At 37.5% G+C, this 18,176-nt stretch overlaps 1 protein-coding gene and 1 non-coding gene across 2 annotated transcripts; both read right to left on the reverse strand.

Moving 5' to 3' along the window:
- Positions 7,745-7,816, reverse strand: TRNAT-UGU. Its single transcript has one exon. It is a non-coding gene; the product is annotated as a tRNA-Thr (tRNA).
- Positions 9,288-13,877, reverse strand: LOC109708864 (pentatricopeptide repeat-containing protein At3g13880-like). Its single transcript, XM_020230755.1, has 2 exons — positions 12,099-13,877; positions 9,288-10,732 (listed from the first exon to the last, which is right to left on the reverse strand). Exons 1-2 carry the CDS (start codon positions 13,838-13,840, stop codon positions 9,976-9,978), a joined length of 2,499 nt encoding a protein of 832 aa, XP_020086344.1. The 5' UTR covers positions 13,841-13,877; the 3' UTR covers positions 9,288-9,975.

The following is an 18,176-nucleotide window of genomic DNA, read 5'->3' on the forward strand; positions in this document are numbered from 1 at the left end:
CGAATCGTCGATGGCTCCGTTAAACTTGATCTAGAGTATTTGAAGATCCTAGAAATAAATTTATGATTTTACATATCATTTGCCTAGTGAACGAGAGGCCCAAAATCAACGGCTGAAAATAAAATTTACAAAATATAATAATAATGACATAGATTCAAATTAGATCCAAATTTAAAATTTAAATTTGATTAATATTTTTGAACTTTAATGCTGTTTCAATATTGAATTAATAATTTGAATTTTATTTTCAAAAATAGAAACTTTTTACTTAAAAAAAATAAAAGTTGGGTTTATAACTACAGTGTAAATTAAACTCGAATTTAAAATAGATTAACATTTTTGAAGCTTTATGTTACTTTAATATTGAATTAACAATTAGAATTTAAAATTTGTTACTCATTTAAAATTTAATTTATATTATAATAAATATAAATTTAAAACTCAAGTTAAATTTTAATTTCAGGGTTAGTTACTTACAAAATTAGCTACTATCTAATTTGGTAAGTAACAAATTAAATAAGGTAATGAACTATTGGAAACTATTAATTTTGTATTTGATTAGCATGTATTTTCCAAAATTGTGCTTATAATTGATTTTAATCGGTAACCTGTTGAGTAGGTTACTAATATTTAAGAGTCAATCATATCCTCCGAAAATAAACTGTTAGATTTAAATAAGCCGGTGTATTGAAGCACTTCTCAAAACTTTTATTATATTTAATAATTCTATTAGTTACTAATAGTTAATTGATATAGTTCGTTTTGCTAAACAGCAATTACAATTATTAAATTTGGTGAAATAAACAATAAATTAGAAAATTATTTTTATTTTTTCCTGCTAAAATTACTTAATTTTTTTTAAAAAATGAATTTGATAGGGTCTCAATCAAAAAATTTTAAAAGTTAAGAGGTCTATTTGAAAATTGCCTATAATTGAGAGGGCCTCTGTGCATTCTTACCATTAATGATCTAATAAACTAGAGTATTCTGGCATAAGGGACTCTTTGGTTCCCTGTAAAACTACAAAAAATTCCTTTTGTTGGAAATAAGTTTTATCGAGGAAAGAGAGCTTTACTTTTTCTTCTTTTTTTTTTTTTAGAGATAGGTAGGATGCTACCCACTTTATTTATTTCATTTAGAAATAAATTTAGCTGGAAATGTGAATTAACTAGGATTCGAACTTGGGATCTCGGGTACCAACCATCAAGCCTTTCGCTACTTGCTCTAGGTTAGCTTCTCGCTAATGAGATGTGAGAGATTATTAAGTAGTCCAACACGTAGACCCGGGATACAGATCTGATGGTGAAATCGAAGAAGAATGTAGACACATCGTTAATCGGATACAGGCAGAAAAAGCCGCTATCCAAGATAGAGTGCTTCTACTATTATAAGAAAGGGCACATAAAGCGCAATTATTGAAAACTTCATAATGATCTTAAGGAGCTAAAGCGACAGAAGGAAAAAAAAAACTATCATCAACCAGGTTGAGGAGACATCAGTGACGACGTAGATGGCAGAATCGAAGATAATCGATTCTCATGTGCTATATGCAACAACTGACGATGCTAAAACTTCGGATAAGATGTGACTGCTTGATTTGGCATGTTCTTTTCATGTTCGTCTGGAAAAATAGTTTTTTCCTACCTATAAGGCGATCAGAGGTGGAAAATCTCTTATGAGGAATGAGACAAACTGCAAAGTTTTGAAAGTTGGTATTGTGAAGATTCGAATGCACGATACAGTTGTGAGAATGCTGACAAGTATGCGACATGTTCCTAGGTCGATGCAAAATTTGATCTTGTTAGGTGCGTTAGACTCGAAGTGTTGAAACTTTTTTAAGCTTCAAGTGGAGCTATAAGGGTCCGAAAGAGAGATTAGGTCATGTGCTTATTGAAAACTTCATAATGATCTTAAGGAGCTAAAGTGACAGAAAAAAAAAAAAAAAAAAACTATCATCAACCAGGTTGAGGAGACATCAGTGACGACATAGACAGCAGAATCGAAGATAATCGATTCTCATGTGCTATATGCAACGACTGACAATGCTAAAACTTCGGATAAGATGTGACTGCTTGATTTGGCATGTTCTTTTCATGTTCGTCTGGAAAAATAGTTTTTTGCTACCTATAAGGCGATTAGAGGTGGAAAATCTCTTATGAGGAATGAGACGAACTGCAAAGTTTTGAAAGTTGGTATGGCGAAGATTCGAATGCACGATACAGTTGTGAGAATGCTGACAAGTATGCGGCATGTTCCTAGGTTGATGCAAAATTTGATCTTGTTAGGTGCGTTAGACTCGAAGTGTTGAAAATTTTTTAAGCTTCAAGTGGAGCTATAAGGGTCCGAAAGAGAGATTAGGTCATGTGCGAGGCGAACTAGTGTTGGAACTTATACGTTTTAAACAAAAGCACGGTCAGAATGAAAGGAAAAGTAGTTAGGTTCCAAAAGATCACGGAGATGCAGTTGCTGGAGATGCAGCGGTGGATGTGGCAATATCGAGCGGAGGAGACAAGCTCAAAGTAGACCTTGCATGGTGATTTCGATTGCAGCAGTTGAAGACTGAATATTGGATTCGCATTATTCTTATTACATTACTCCAAACATGTCTTTGTTTGATACTCACAAATCTTGTGAAGGTAGGAGTGTTATGATGGATAATAACACTAGCTGCAAGATTCACTACAGGAAATACTTTATTTAACGAAAGGATAAACCGTCGTTATAAACACATAATTCCGTCGTTACTATTCAATAACGACGGACAATTTAACCGTCGTGACCCGTCGTAAAAGCTTCCGCCGTTAAAAACAGTTATGACCAAAATCAACCGCCGGTCGTTATAGATCACTAACGACCAAATCATTTGTCGTCGTTATTTAGTAACATTAGTAACTACTCTATTTTACATTAACGACCAATTCTACCATCGTAACAGATATTATGAAAAGTATAATTATCATATTCATTGTGTTAATAACGACCAAACATTTCGTCGTTATTATAACTAACGACTACATATTCGGTCGTTAAAAGCATATCACAAGCTATAAAAGAAGATTATATAACAACGACCACTCTCCCTGTCGTTAATAATATACATATTGCATTTGAGATCATAATTTATTTTTAACCAATTATTATTTTTAATCACATAAATACTTGAAATACACAATAATATAAATACAAATATACACACACATATAAACAAACTTACAACAAATCCACAATTTTTAGATGTATGATAAAACTTCATTAATAATTGAAGTAATTAGCATCCACAATATTCATATTTTTTGTCCAAAACATTCATCTATTACATATAGTTTCAATTCCATCACACCATTACATATATAGTCAACATTCACCAAAAGAAAAACAAAGTACTAAATATCATCATTACATATATAGTCAACAACTATCATCATTTCTCCAAAATGGGTCCGCTTAGAAACAAAAAAGAGAGCTTGCAATTCATTGTCTTTTCTTGTCCTAAAAATCACGATGAACTACCTACAAAAAAGAAAATGGTGTAAAAGTTAAAACAATATAAAAGTAAATCATGCAAATAGATTTTGAACAACATAGCAAATAAACAACTCATAAAATCTAAAACAACTTTTGTATACCACTATAAACCTGCAAAAATTTTGCAAATCAATATAAATAAGATTACATTGTTTATCTTTCGGATGAAGGAGGAGGTGGACCATTGGAATGTTGGCGTTGAAACATTTCCTTAATCATTCTTATTTCGGCTTCCATTTCATCCATACGGCTCTTAAGCGAATCATTTTCTCTTTGAGTTTCACGAAGTTTAGCTCTAGTTTCAACATTTTTCATGTCATTAGGCTTTAAGCCACCACCATGACAAATAATATGGTTATGACGTTGTGGCCCAAAACATTCTTCAACTAAAATAAAAGATAGAAAGAATTACATTGTTTAACATCAAAATCAAAAGGACAAATCATAATTACATATCCGCTCTCGATATTTCAATAACAGATAAGTAGGTAGTGATCATCAAAATTAACAATTGATTGAAATTCGATAAAAAAACACAAACCTTGAAGAAGATGAAGAAGAGAAAATAGCTTCAATCTACAATTTGGCTTTGGAAAGAGTGAAGGACTGTAGAAAATAAAGAATAAGTGGCTATCACTGATCACTGATCAATCATATCTGCTTCAATCTACAATTTGGTTAGATTCCATAACCATTCATGTGTACACGAACTACATGTAGTGGCTATCACTGATCAATCATAAACAACATAACCTAAACCCAAATGCAGGCATAATCTCATGCATATCTACTGCAGGAAAAGCAGGGCAAAAATATTCAAATTAACAAATTATGCAAAGGAAAATCAAAACAGATACTACAGTTGAATCAATTGGTCTTACTTATTTCCTCTAATCTTGAACCAAGTCTCCGCGCATTGTTTGTGAGCAACAGCTAAATCCTCTTTACAAGAACAGCCCAACACAATCGCAAAACCTGATTCAGAAGCCGCAGTTTCCAAACCGAGATGACAAATACGGCAATCTCTTTCAATTTTCTCCAAATTCGATTCAATTTCTGAGAGTCCGTCTTCCAATTCAAGATCTTCAAAAATTTTTTGTGCCTCCCAAACCAAACCACAACTGACCAAGAGCCTAGTAGTCTTTGAAAGCATAAATTAAAATTGCATCACTTTCTAAACATATATAGATAGAAAGTGTGAGATAAGCAAACTAAAAAACAGAGAAATTTTGGTCAAGAAAATAATAAACTCCATAAACCAACCAAATCCTTTGCATAGTAACAGGAAGAGCATTATCGAAATCTCAACCTACTTGGTAAAGTGATATAAATATCATATTATAGAAGGATGGAATATCCTAAATGGGCAAAAAAAAAAAAAAGGGATATGCAGGATTTTGGGCTCTAATTCAAAATTAGGTTTGAATGAAAAAAAACACCCAGTCCTAGAAAATCCTCAGTTCTTGAAAGAATCTAGACATTAAGAAAGATTTACCACTTATGTATCGTATAAAAAGCAATCAGTTAGTTAGATTGAAGAAGAACATATAAACACATCTTTAAAAAAAAAAAAAAAAGAAGAAGAAGAGAAGGAACAAATAACAATTAAACTTACAGCTTCTCTCAAAAAGACCGAAGAAGCCACGCCTTTCCACTTGGGATCAGAGTCGGGAAAGATCTGCCCAATATCAGGAAGCCCCAGCGCTCCCCAAATCGCTTCCACCACGCAATGAAGCAGCACATCCCCTGCACCAAATATCACCAATCAACACGATCCCCCCGAATAATCCCCCAAAATTTTGAAACCCTAGATTCCAATTACCATCCGAGTGGGCCTTGCACCCGTGATCGTGGGGGATGTTGACGCCCCGATGATGAGCGGGAGCCCCGGCTCGAGGCGGTGGAGGTCGAAGCCGTGCTCGATTCGGTAGGGCAGGGCAAAGCGGGAGGAGGAGAGCGGGGGTTGGTGTCAGGCTCGACGGCGTCGCGCCGCTCCACCTGGAGGGCGGAGACGGTGGTGAGGGAATGAAGCCGTGGCGACGGAGGACGACGACGACGGAGAGATCGAAGGGAGGAGGAGTTAGGGTTGGGGTTAGGGTTTGTGGAGGGGAGGGAGAGTCCTCGTCTTCTTGTGGTGGTCGCTGGGGGAAGCGAAGAGGCCAATGAAGGACTCGCGCGCGCTGACAAACTGGGTTGTTGGATGCGGCTTCTGGTAGGGTTGGGATTGCTTGTGGAGGTGGGAAAGGGAAAGAATGGGGAAGATGAAGAGGCACGAGTGTTTGGGAGAGGGAGAGAGAGAGAGAGAGGAGTGGGTTACTCTGTTAATTAGCAAACAGGAGGTTGTGTGTGCGGGCGGCCAAAAAATTCAGCGGTAAACCAAAATAAAAGCGCCAAATCTGCACCAACAACGACGGGATGAGCCTCACATAAAACGACCAAAACAATATTAGTCGGTAAAAGTCTAGTTAATTCGCCTTGGCGCGCGTGAATCCTATTTTTGTATGCCTTTAACGACCAAATTTCACTTCCATCGTTAAAACTTAGTCGTTAAAAATACTAATTCTTGTAGTGATTGTCATTATCGGAATATTGAAAATAAAGATGTTTGATGGTGTAGTGAAGATGTTGAGGATATAAGATAAATTCTGGATCTCAGGTTGAATCTTATATCATTTCATATTCTTGACTCTATTGGCTGTTAGGTGGAGTTGTCAAGATAAAAAAGAGTAATACGATTGTCATGAAGAGAGAGAATAAAGAAAATTTGTACAAGCTGATTGGTGAACCGACAATAGGGAAGAAGCCTAAGTATTGTCTAAACTTAGGTAACTAGCTGTATGATTGTTATTATCGAAAAGCCTAACTAGCTGTATGACTGTTATTATCGAAATTCCTAAGGAAGAAAAGGCGATAAGATAAGAGAAATTGATAAAGTACAAAAGAAATCAAGATAAAGAATGTTAAGAAATATATCTTCTTCTATTATTATGCACCGGGTTTATGGAATAATTAGATAGGATATCAAATTTATTTCTATTGATGGATTCCATGGTGGTTTAAACACGACTCGGACTGAGGCTCTGTTACTGAAAGCTACTCCTAATTCAAGTTGGAGTTTAATTAGGAGTAGAATAAAGTTGACTTAATATAGCATACATGAAGTGTGGCTCAATTAATTACCATATGATATAAGCTAATTAAGCGCCCGGCCTGTGCCGGATGGCTGTATGGTGGCTGAAGAGAGGCGGCCTAGCTTGCGATGTCGGGATTGAAGTTGGCAGCTGAGCGAAGGTTCTTAACCAGCTGCCTCAGTGGTTCAGATTTTTTGAAGTAACTGCATAAAGGATATGGTCATAGATTTCTATACTTCTTTAATTTAATCTTTTCGATTACAGTTTTACGGAAAGCTCATTTCGGTATTTCTTTCCGTTTTCGTCGGAACAACAGAAAGGTGGAGTTCGCCATCAAGCTCGTAATTTTTTTATCTGGAAAAAACATAAGATGTGAATTTTGTATATTTTTTTTTTTTCGTATAGTTGAATACATCTCTCTCTCTCTCTAGTCTTTCCCCATGAACATAGGCAATTGCCGAAGCACAAAAATTCGGATATCTTTTTTCTTTATTTATTTCTTTTACTGTTTGATTTTCTCTATTCCATACATCTGTGTTGATAATGCATAAGGAATGATCCTTTCAGTTTTCAACACATACATATTAGCAAATGTGCCCGTACGATGGATGTTTAAAAAAGGAATATATGAGACTATGATGATATCTATTACATTTATTTTATAATAATTATTTTGTTGTGATGGAAATTAAATTATAGAGGTAAACACAAAAGAACACTACAAGATAAATATCATTCGGTGGCGATTAAAGTCGTCTCCAAATATGTAAAATATCACTGTCAAATGTCTACAATTGCGACAAAAATTGTCGCCATATATTGCCACAATAGGTCCCACCGGTAAATGAATCGGATGTGAGATGTAGGTTTTGCCACTTTAGACATAATTAACCAAACTATTTTGATGTTGAAAAGTGAATTTCAAAAGTTTAATGTGTACCTAAAGAAAATTGAAATGTTTTTAGTTTACTCCCCTCTAGTTGGAAAAAAAAAATTTGTTTAAGAATCAAATTGTAACTGAAGTGTAGGAATCACATTGCAACAAAGAAAGGGGTTTAAAAAAATGAATGAAAAAAAGAAATTAAAAATGCCCCCATGCAGGATCGAACTACAGACCTTCAGTTTACAAGACTGACGCTCTACCACTGAGCTATAGGGGCACCTTTAGGTTAAGAGAAAATAATGATAATGTAATCTCATTTAAATTTTGACGAAATCTGTCCATTTTTTCATTAGAAATAAACTTTATTAATTATTTTGATTTAAAAATATTTAAATAGCTCTTTTGAAAAATGCTTGCAAGAATCAATGGCAAAATACTTTAAAGATAAAATGGTTAGATAAAGCTTGTGAGTCGAGACGTGCAAAGTATTGTCAGATTGTTCCTCCATATGTGAGGCTCCGGCGATCACTTCCAGTGATACAATGACCACGAGCTACCTCGTCGGCATGTCTCTAGGCTAGCACAATACGAAGCAAGTAGACTTTCAAATATCTAGCAAAATAGAGTAAATTTTAGAAGATGTATATAGTGTAGAAGAAGATGTATATCCAAAAAAAATCATGTACCGCTTCGGTACTCTTCCCATAGTGATAGGCACCGCCGCGTGCAGCCAATGAAAGCTACTATGATAGGTAGCCAATAGGAGGTCAGATCCAACGACTGTTTTGACCATACTTAGGTTAGCCGTTGGACCATACGCAGGAAAGGTTATACTCAGGTTAAGATTAAGTATTTAGCTAGCCAATAGGAGGCCAGGTCCAACAGCTATTTTGACGATACTTAGGTTAGCCGTTGGACCATACGCAGGAAAGGTTATACTCAGGTTAAGATTAAGTATTTAGCTAGCCAATAGGAGGCCAGGTCCAACAGCTATTTTGACCATATTCAGGTCATGATTTTGACAATACTCTAAAAAGGTTATACTCATATTAAGCATGTATATAACCATCCTCCCGTTAAGGATAAGTTAAAAATAATAAAACCCCTAAAGAAAAAAAAAAAGAAAAAAAGATTTAAGTATAGGTGAACGGATCCAAGTAACTAAGACCACGTACAGCTTGGCCAAGGTGCCCGTGTGTGCACATGTTTAGTAGATGACACTACTCTCATTATCACCTACATAAATGACTTATAGATAATTTAATATTATAAGATATCGCTACATGTCATGAATTTTTCATGTAGAACTAAACTCACATATAGTAAATAATCCACAAGCTTTCAGGTAAAGTCTATTTAAATCTAGGCCACCCATAAAGCCCATAGGTCAAAATGAAGTTTATAAATCATATTCTTAAATAAATACCAACCCAGCTTATCGGGTACATAATACATTCAAAAAATAAGTGTTTCCAAAAGTACTCGACAGCAACCCTAGCTGTTTGAAAAGCATTAGCGACATTTTCATTAAAATCTTGCAAATAAGGTTGTTTCAGCTTCCCCCTTCTTTTCAATGTCTTCAAAATAATAGACAATTATTTGCGTTTTGTATCGTACAGGTCGTATATGCAAAATTAAAATCAAGAACTTTTGCCTATATCCAGCTTTGGCGAAAAATCGATCAAATTTTCAAATAGTATTCGCAGCAATAAAGCAAGTGCCATAAAATATCAATATACCCATAGAAATCAAAGCAAATCACACACCGAGGAGATTGTTATTGTAAATGATAAGTTTCTAACCAGTGTCTCATTTTGTATATATATATATATACATGTGTATTCTTTAAAATTTTCTGTTCCTTTTGAGCAGACATAAATCTGTCCCTAATCCACTGCATAGAAATGAAAGAAAAAAAAAAAGACAAGACAAAAGAAAAATCAGCTCATCTCCCATCTGAATCTGATCATCGACATGTAACATACAGTCTGCAACACAGCTCTTCGTCCGGCAGGATGCGATCATATATCTCATCAAGATATAAATATATTTACTTATTTTTGCACATGTTTGTCATGTTAACTCACTTAATCACTTGTTTGCTATACAAAAGGAGCATTGCCTGATCAACCTTTGCGTTACTATCGAAGAATGGCCTTGTTTGGTTCCATTTCCTATTTTTCTTTTGCTTTGTTTTTTGAACTTGATTTCTGCGATTAGATACATAGCCAAATGGTGCTCTTTTATCCTTGTTGTAGTATTATACCACAAACAATCCACCTGTTGCTGGCCCTTTCAATTGCATAGGATTTGAGACATAAGGAAAGGGAAACAGTAGCAAATGTGGCCTTTTATTTGATCATTTCTTTTTATTGTAGCTTCATGCAATGGCAAATGTTTCACGATAGAGAATGCCACTCTCTGTTTCTCTTTTGGTTACCAGTAGTCCCCACAAGAGCATGAGCCGGAATTAAACCAATGGAACCGGCACGGATCTCTAAGCACAATCTCCCGTCCTTCTACTTCTGATAAGAACTTCAATATAGTGTGGCAATCCCCACATACTCTTTGGTTCTTCATCACTCTTATAGTGACGGATTGTGGCAAATTATACATTCCGAGAACCACTGCCATTAACTCGCCATGGCCGTTTATTAAATTTTCCTTCCACTTTTCACTTTGTTTCTGGAACTCAAAAATTTGAAGCCCCACATTTCCCATCTTCCCTTCTACCCTGGCCATCATTTCTTTGAGCTTGGCGTAAACTTGATCATCTATACTATATGAATTGTTTCCAGCAGTAATAGTGTGGACCAACTGTCCGATCTCAATCCAACTCATGCCGATTTCTTTTCCCACTCCTCTCTCTCTCATCAACCCTCTTGTTCTCATCGCCATGGATACTTTCCCAACATCCAAGTACATGTTGTACAATGACATGTATGATGAAGATGAGAAGGGTTCAATAATCATTAGCCTCTCTCCTACGCGTATTCCCCTTTCCTTGTCTCCATGAAAGCAGCAGGCTCGTAATAATGCGTGCCAGATTAGAGGGTCATTTTCGAAGGCTGAGTTCATTATGAACCCCTCTGCATCGGCAAGCCTCCCAGCCCGACCAAGAAGATCAACAATGCAGGCCATGTGCTTCACATTTGGAGATAAATCATAGTCTGTTATCATGCTTTCATAGTACCTGCAAGTAGGAGGAAGAAAAAAGAAAAAGAGTTTTAGTGCGAAATTTGCCAATGTTTTAACAATTTAGTGCTTGGAGCCTGCATACAACATATCCCTCAAAGTTTCAAATTTAGCGAAGCAAAGTCTAACTGTCTAACTATGATTGATGTGGCATCTTAAATCTGACAGTAGATGATTGAAATACTAACTTACGTGGAACAAACATCAGGAAACAAAATTGTTTAAATTGGAACTATGCCAATGAAATTGAAGTCAAACCTCAGTACTCAGGAACTAGAAGAAAATTCAAAACTTACCTCAAGCAATACAGTATCTTTTAACTTTGAAACTATGTGGTTAGCCATAATGTACAGAGGATGCAACAAAAATGAATACTAAAAATGAAGAAAATAAGTTGAAGGCTCCAAAAAGTGAGGTCTTGAGGGTTATATACATTGGTATTAAACTCTTAATACATGGTCTGCACTTACTTTTGTTTTGATTCTATGAGACTCGAACCCTCCACCTTTCTTATCCGGGCTTGGGACCGGCATTGGCGGTGTTACTTCAAGTCTCAACCTTAAGCAATGTAGATCTAATCACCCACAACACATTTTCTTAATTTGTTCTGGTTCAAGGTGAAAGTTTCATTCCGTCCACTTTAAGAATCCAAAGAAGAGTAAACTGAATAATTTGCATAAATTAGAATAAGATATCTTTACAATACACATATTTATATCTTTAAGTTGGATCATTAAATGGCATAGACTTGTATGCTTAGACACTATTACAATTGAACCACAAAACCTACAACTTAAAGAAGTAAAAGAATTTAGACTCAAAAAGTTCGAGGACAAGGCCCAAACCAATACCAAACCAAACAAAATTTTCTCAGGTTTAGTGCTATTGTGGTTCTACTGCTGCTTGGTTTGGTTAGCTTCAGTTCAGTTCTGTTCAGCTTCAGAAATCAGAAAACTAAAATTTTCAGCTCAATCAGGTTTGCCGCAAAGCATCAACCAAATTGAGCGAGTACAGACCTCTATTCGTTAACCTTCAAGTAAGGTGCCTTGCGCTCTATTAATGTGACCCAACCTTTCCATGTTTTTTTCTCTCTAACTCTCACTTTAACATTTAGCATGACATGACAATCAAATCATAACACATATCTATGAGGTCATTCACTTTCCAATAACAATGATGGGGTCTATAGAAGTTCCATAATATTCCACTGTTTGGCACCTAAATTAATCTGACCTGTATAAACGTACTGACTTCCTAATAACAGCAGTTATTTCAAATGCTTAACATGTGAAACAACCTAAATATATAGCTCGATCTCTCAAAAATAATTGTTTAGTTCCATCTTGCAAAAAAAATGTTCTTACCTAAATGCTTCATCTGCAAGTCCTCCATGGCTACAAGCAGTAAGAACAGCAAGAAAAGTCATTTCGTCCGGCACGATTTGACACTCCTCTATCTTCTCAAAGAGCTTTAAAGCTTCTCTTACATATCCATGAAACCCATAACTTAAGATCATCATAGACCAAGAGAAAATATCCCAGCAATCAATTTCTTCATATGTCTTAATAGAAGCCCCAATATCCCCAGCCTTGGTATACATGTTAATCTGCGCGTTACCATAAACAGTAAATTTATCAAGTCCAGATTTCACAGCATATCCCTGCATCTGTTCACCAGCCCAAGTTGTGCCCAAGTCTGAGCAGGCATTCATCACACTTGATATAATAAACTGATCAGGTTTTCTTTCTTGGGCTAGAAATTCTTTAAACAAGTGCAATGCCCTTTCAAATTGCTCGTTTTGAATATAAGCTGTAACAATGGATGTCCAAGTGAAGCTATGATCTTTAGGAGTCAGATGGAAACATCTTAAGCTACAATCAATCAACCGCAACTTCGAATACAATGTTATCAGTGCACTCCCTATGAACTCATCATCTTGAAGCCCATTTAAAATAATGTGGGCATGAATTTGCATTCCACATCTTATCGAGTTGGTTAAGTTACAAGCTTCGAGTACACTCTTAAACGTGAACTTCGATAGCCTCATCCTCCTCCGGAGCATCTCCGCGAAAAGTCTTAAAGCTTCGATTTTTGCTTCAACGTTCTTTTCATTCCCAAGCCGTGAGAATCCTGCAATCATGGCATTGAACACAACCACATTTGGATTGGGTATGCACTCGAAGACCTTAATGGCTTCCTCCAATCCTCCATTCTTCGCGTACATGTCGAGCATAGCACTCCCCACAAAGAGATCCAAGTCTAGGCCAATTTTAATCACGCAACCATGTAGCATCCTCCGGACCTCCTCGCAATCATCAAAGCCCGTGCAAGCCTTGAGGATCCCACCGAGCGCGAAACTATTAAGCCTCACTCCAGACCGGTGCATCCAGACGAGAATATTTGCGGCCACTTCCGGCCACCCAATTCGTACATAAGCTGAAAGCAACGAATTCCACGATACCTCGTCAAGTTCATCCGCGCGATCAAACGCAAACCTCACATCATCGATCATGCCGCACTTTGAATACATATCGATGAGCGAATTGGTTATAAAAGCACGGCGATACAACCCATTAACCACAACCATGCCATGAAGTATCCTCCCCTTCATCAGATCCCCACTTTGGGCGCAAGCACCGAGGGCGCCGGCATAACTAAACCGATCGAGCGGAACCTCCGAATCCCATGCACGTCTAAACACATCTAGCGCCTTTGCGGCGGAACCCATTTGCGAATAGCCAGCGATGAGCGAATTCCACGTGACGGCGTCCCTAACAGGCATTCGATCGAACAGTTGGCATGCGCTGGCCAAATCGCGGCATTTGCAGTACACGCCGAGGAGATTGTTGTGGATGAAGATGGTGGGCTTGTAGCTGGTCCTGATCATGTGGGAATGGAGAAGCTTACCGAGGATCAAAGAGCGGGTATCGGCGCAGCGTCGGAGGAGTTGTTTGTAGATCGAAGTGCGGAGGGGAAGAGACGCTTGCGGCGGTGGCAGTGGCGGTGGTGGTGGGTTGGGAGAAAGGTGGAGAAGTTTAGGGTTTGTGGGAGGCAAAAGGCGCGCTTTGTTGAGAAGGAGGAGGCTCTGTGGTTTTCGCGGGAACATTACATTGCATAGAGTCTCCGCTCGGGCACGTTGAAAAGAGGGAAAGGGGTGTAAATAGTGCCCCGGGACCGGGACGACACGGTTCGGTCCGGTCCGGTTCGGTTCACTTTGGTTTCTTGAGAACACTTGAACCGATCCCGCGCTTTTGGTTTTTAAAAAATCCGAACGGAAGCCCGACGAAGAGGGAAAAAAAAAAAAAAAAAAAAAAAAAAAAGAAACTTAATATGGGACGGTCATTCTAACTTTAGGTTGCATTTGATTCGGGTATAAATAACAACTATTTATTTTAAAAATAGATACAAATTCAGATATAAGCAACAACTATACTAATTTTACGTTTGGATGAAAATTAGGTTGTTCATAAGAATAAACTAAATAGTATTTGGATGGTTAGATTGAAACAAAGGAAATAAGAGTTATAATTTTAAATTAAAATTATTTTATCTAATTAATTAATATCAAAATATAATTTAAAAATAATTTAATAAATTTATTAAATTAATAAATTTATTAGCTATGAATATTGTCTAAAATAATAAAAATATATTAATTAATTAATTAAATATAAAAATAATTTAATTTTTTAATTAGTTAGTAAATTATTTTAGCCAAAAACTAGTAAAAGAGTTAATTAGATTAATATAAATATTAGTGCTTTATCAATATAAGTATTAGTTCATGAAAAAATGCATTTAAATTATTAATAATTAATTATAAATAATAAATTAATTAATTATTTTATGATTTAAGCAATAAATAATAATTTAAATATTTAATTAGATTATGGAATAGACATTTTGTATGTACTGGAACCCCTCGAGATTTTTATATATATATGTTTTCAGTTTAGTAGGACTTTACCTTGTGGCTGTAGTTTGGCTTTATTTACAGGTACAACTATCGCTTCGTATACAGAAAAAATTTTTATGTCTACCATGGGTCTGTTGGCGTGTCCGGAAAAACGTGTAATTCGGGACGTGACAGATTAAATTGGTATCAAAGCTTAGAATTAGGTCGTTGGGACTTAGAAACCATAAACTTGGCAAACCTTAAGAAGGCAAGACGCGAGAGGTATGATTTTTTGCGAAAATCAGCGATTGAATTGTTTTAACTCCTAGAGTAGAGTGAGTGACTGAAGGAGTGTCTGTTTCGGCCAAGAAAACTATATCGGCTGCAGACGGCATAATTTTGAGGAGAAATAGGGGCGGCCTTCTAGACTTTCGTTTGATTGGGTCGAGAGTTGATTGTGTTTTGTATCTGACCCTTATTTTGATTTCAGGTAACCATGTATCGACGCCGAGGTCGACCGTCAACACGAGACCGTCCTGCACCAGCTGAGATGCCTGATCAGGTAGGGCCGAGTGCACCCCCTGATCTGAGAGAGTAGTTGGCTGCTCTGACTGAGGTGACGAGGCAGCAGAGGGCACTGTTACAGAGGATATGTGAGACATTTACTCTACTGCCGAGCACAGCGCATAGAGTACCAGAACAGTCAGCTCCACCACCGACTACTTGAGTGGCCGCACCAGCCACAGCTGTGCTCTCACCAATGACAGTTCCTACAGCGCCAGCTACATTCTCTCGAGAGGCGTCACAGATGTCTGAGGCTGAGCAGGAGCGAATAACTGAGAGGCTTGCTCATTTTCGCCAGTTTGATCCTCCGCGCTTTGACGGTAGCTGTACGGAGCCCTGAGTTGTAGTGGGCTGGGTGAGCGCGATGGAGAAGTTATTTGAGAAGTTGTTCATACCAGAGCGGGAGCAGGTACATTTGGGAGTGCACTGTTTGACTGGCGATGCGCATTCTTGGTGGAGGGGGATGAGGCAGATGCGAGGATTGGTGGCATTACAGATGAAGTGGGATGGGTTCTAAGGAATGTTGTACGGGGCGTATTTCCCAAACAGCGTGAAGCAGAAACTCGAGGAGGACCTGAAGAAGCTACAGCAGAGAGAGCGATTAGTTCAGGAGTACACCCGTAAGTTTACTCGGCATTTGAACTGTGTGCCGTTTGTAGCGAGGGATGAAGCCCACAAGGTATATCTGTATGAGGGAGATTTGATGCCAGAGATCTTCCTGTTGGTACAGGCGCAGAGGTTGAGGATCTTGGATGCGTCGATTGAGCAGGCCTTGTGGGTGGAGAGAGGTGATGTATCGATCCGTGAGCAGGCTTAGGTGCCGGGGCAAAGTCAAGATAGGAAGTGCCCGGTTCCAGATGATGGAGGGCAGTCGAGCAGCAGGCGTAGACGGTAGTCTAGATGGTAAAACTAGTAAAAGTGGGCAATCTAGTATGATAAGTTGGTTGGTGGGTGAGTTGGGAACCCCCGGGTGTAGTAGGACTGGCGTGTAGAGAATTAGGTTACCGGTTTTTGAACCATCGTGGTTATTGAACCACGATAATTATCATATAATCGAATCAAGATATATATATATATATATATATATATATATCTCACTCCGATGATACGATAGCCTTCATGCCTCGGAAGGCACGAAGGTCGAGCAAAAGTTACAACGCTGAAAGCTTAGCAACTAGCCGAGGCAATTTGAACTAGATCTCATAAACTTTATGGATCTTTTATTTAAAATGCTAAAATGCTATAGTAAACGGATCACTTGCTTCCCCGAGTTTTAGTTACCGACTTTTATTTTTAGAATGTTTTACATTATTATACTGTAATTTTAAAATTTAGTTTCTATAACTAGAACAAAATATATCATATTTCTTAAAAGATAGTTTTAAAGTGCACTAAACCTATAAAGATGTGGCAATTTGAACGTTTGCCGAGTGATACCGGTAATTTTAAACAACTAAAATTCGGGTAAGCTAGTGATCCGTTTACTATAGCTTTTTATTATTTTAAATAAAAGATCCATGAGGTTTATGAGATCTAGTTCAAATTGCCTCGGTTAGCTGCTAAACTTTCAGCGTTGTAGCTTTTGGTGGACCTTCGTACCTTCCGAGGCATGAAGGCTATCGTATCATCGGAGTGAGATATATATATATATATATATATATATATATCTTGATTCGATTATATGATAATTATCGTGGTTCAATAACCACGATGGTTCAAAAACCGGTAACCTAATTCTCTACACGCCAGTCCTACTACACCCGGGGGTTCCCAACTCACCCACCAACCAACTTATCATACTAGATTGCCCACTTTTACTAGTTTTACCATCTAGACTACCGTCTTTTGAACCATCGTGGTTCACGAAGTACGATAATTATCGTATCATCGGCCTGAGAGAGAGAGAGAGAGAGAGAGAGAGAAGAAATATATATATATATATATATATATATAGCCCGACGAGCCCCTGTTCGTACCATCGTGGTTCACGACGAGCCCCTGTTCGATGAGAGTATACAGGTCCGACAGGTGTACACTTTGTAGCCGGTAGAGCGACGAGTGTGATAGCCCCGGTCATACCAGGGGGTGTTTAGTGTGTGATGTCTCAGGAGACGCTGACGGAGATGACTGCTCCAGGAGGTCTTGCGACTGCGGGGCTTCTGGGTGTTGGGACTCTCGCACTAGCACCTCCGGAGCCGCTNGTTTTCGGTCTTTGGATGAAGGGATGTGCGGTTAAAATGATAGTGATCCCCTAGAGTTGAGTGGGTGGTTAGTTGAATAATATGATCTAACGGATGAAAATGGTCAAAAAGGTAGATCTAACGGCACACAATTCGATAACACCAAGCATTTGATACTATTGATAATATAGTAGACGGACTCTATCTCTCTCTCTCTCTCTCTATATAGTCCGGCTACTATACTATCTATACTATTGATAATACTAAGCGCTTTGTACTATTGAGTTTTCTGCCGTTAGATCTGCCTATATATATATAGAGTTCGGCTATTATACTATCGATAGTACCAAGCATTTGATGCTATCAAGTTTTCTACTATTAGATCTATCCCTTTAGTCATTTTCATCCGTTAGATCATACTATTCAACTAGCCACCCACTCAACCCCAGGGGGCTACTATCATCCTTACCGCACATCCCTTCATCCAAAGACCGAAAACCTAATAGCATGCGGTTTGTGCTATTAATAGTATAATAACCAAATTCTATATATATAGGCTCGGGCTACTATACTCTTACAAATATATACCTTTTTATATTTATAAATTTTCAGCCGTTGGATGTGCGATTAGAATGATAGTGATCCCCTAAGATTGAGTGGGTGGTTCGTTGAATAGTATGATTTAGCGGATGAAAATGGTCAAAAGGATATAAATCTAACGATCGAAAACTTATGAATATAAAGGGATTTATACTCATAAAAATATATATAGTAGCTGAACTCTCTCTCTCTCTCTCTCTCTC

Source organism: Ananas comosus, linkage group 1 (assembly GCF_001540865.1).
Source record: "Ananas comosus cultivar F153 linkage group 1, ASM154086v1, whole genome shotgun sequence".
NCBI lineage: Eukaryota > Viridiplantae > Streptophyta > Magnoliopsida > Poales > Bromeliaceae > Ananas > Ananas comosus.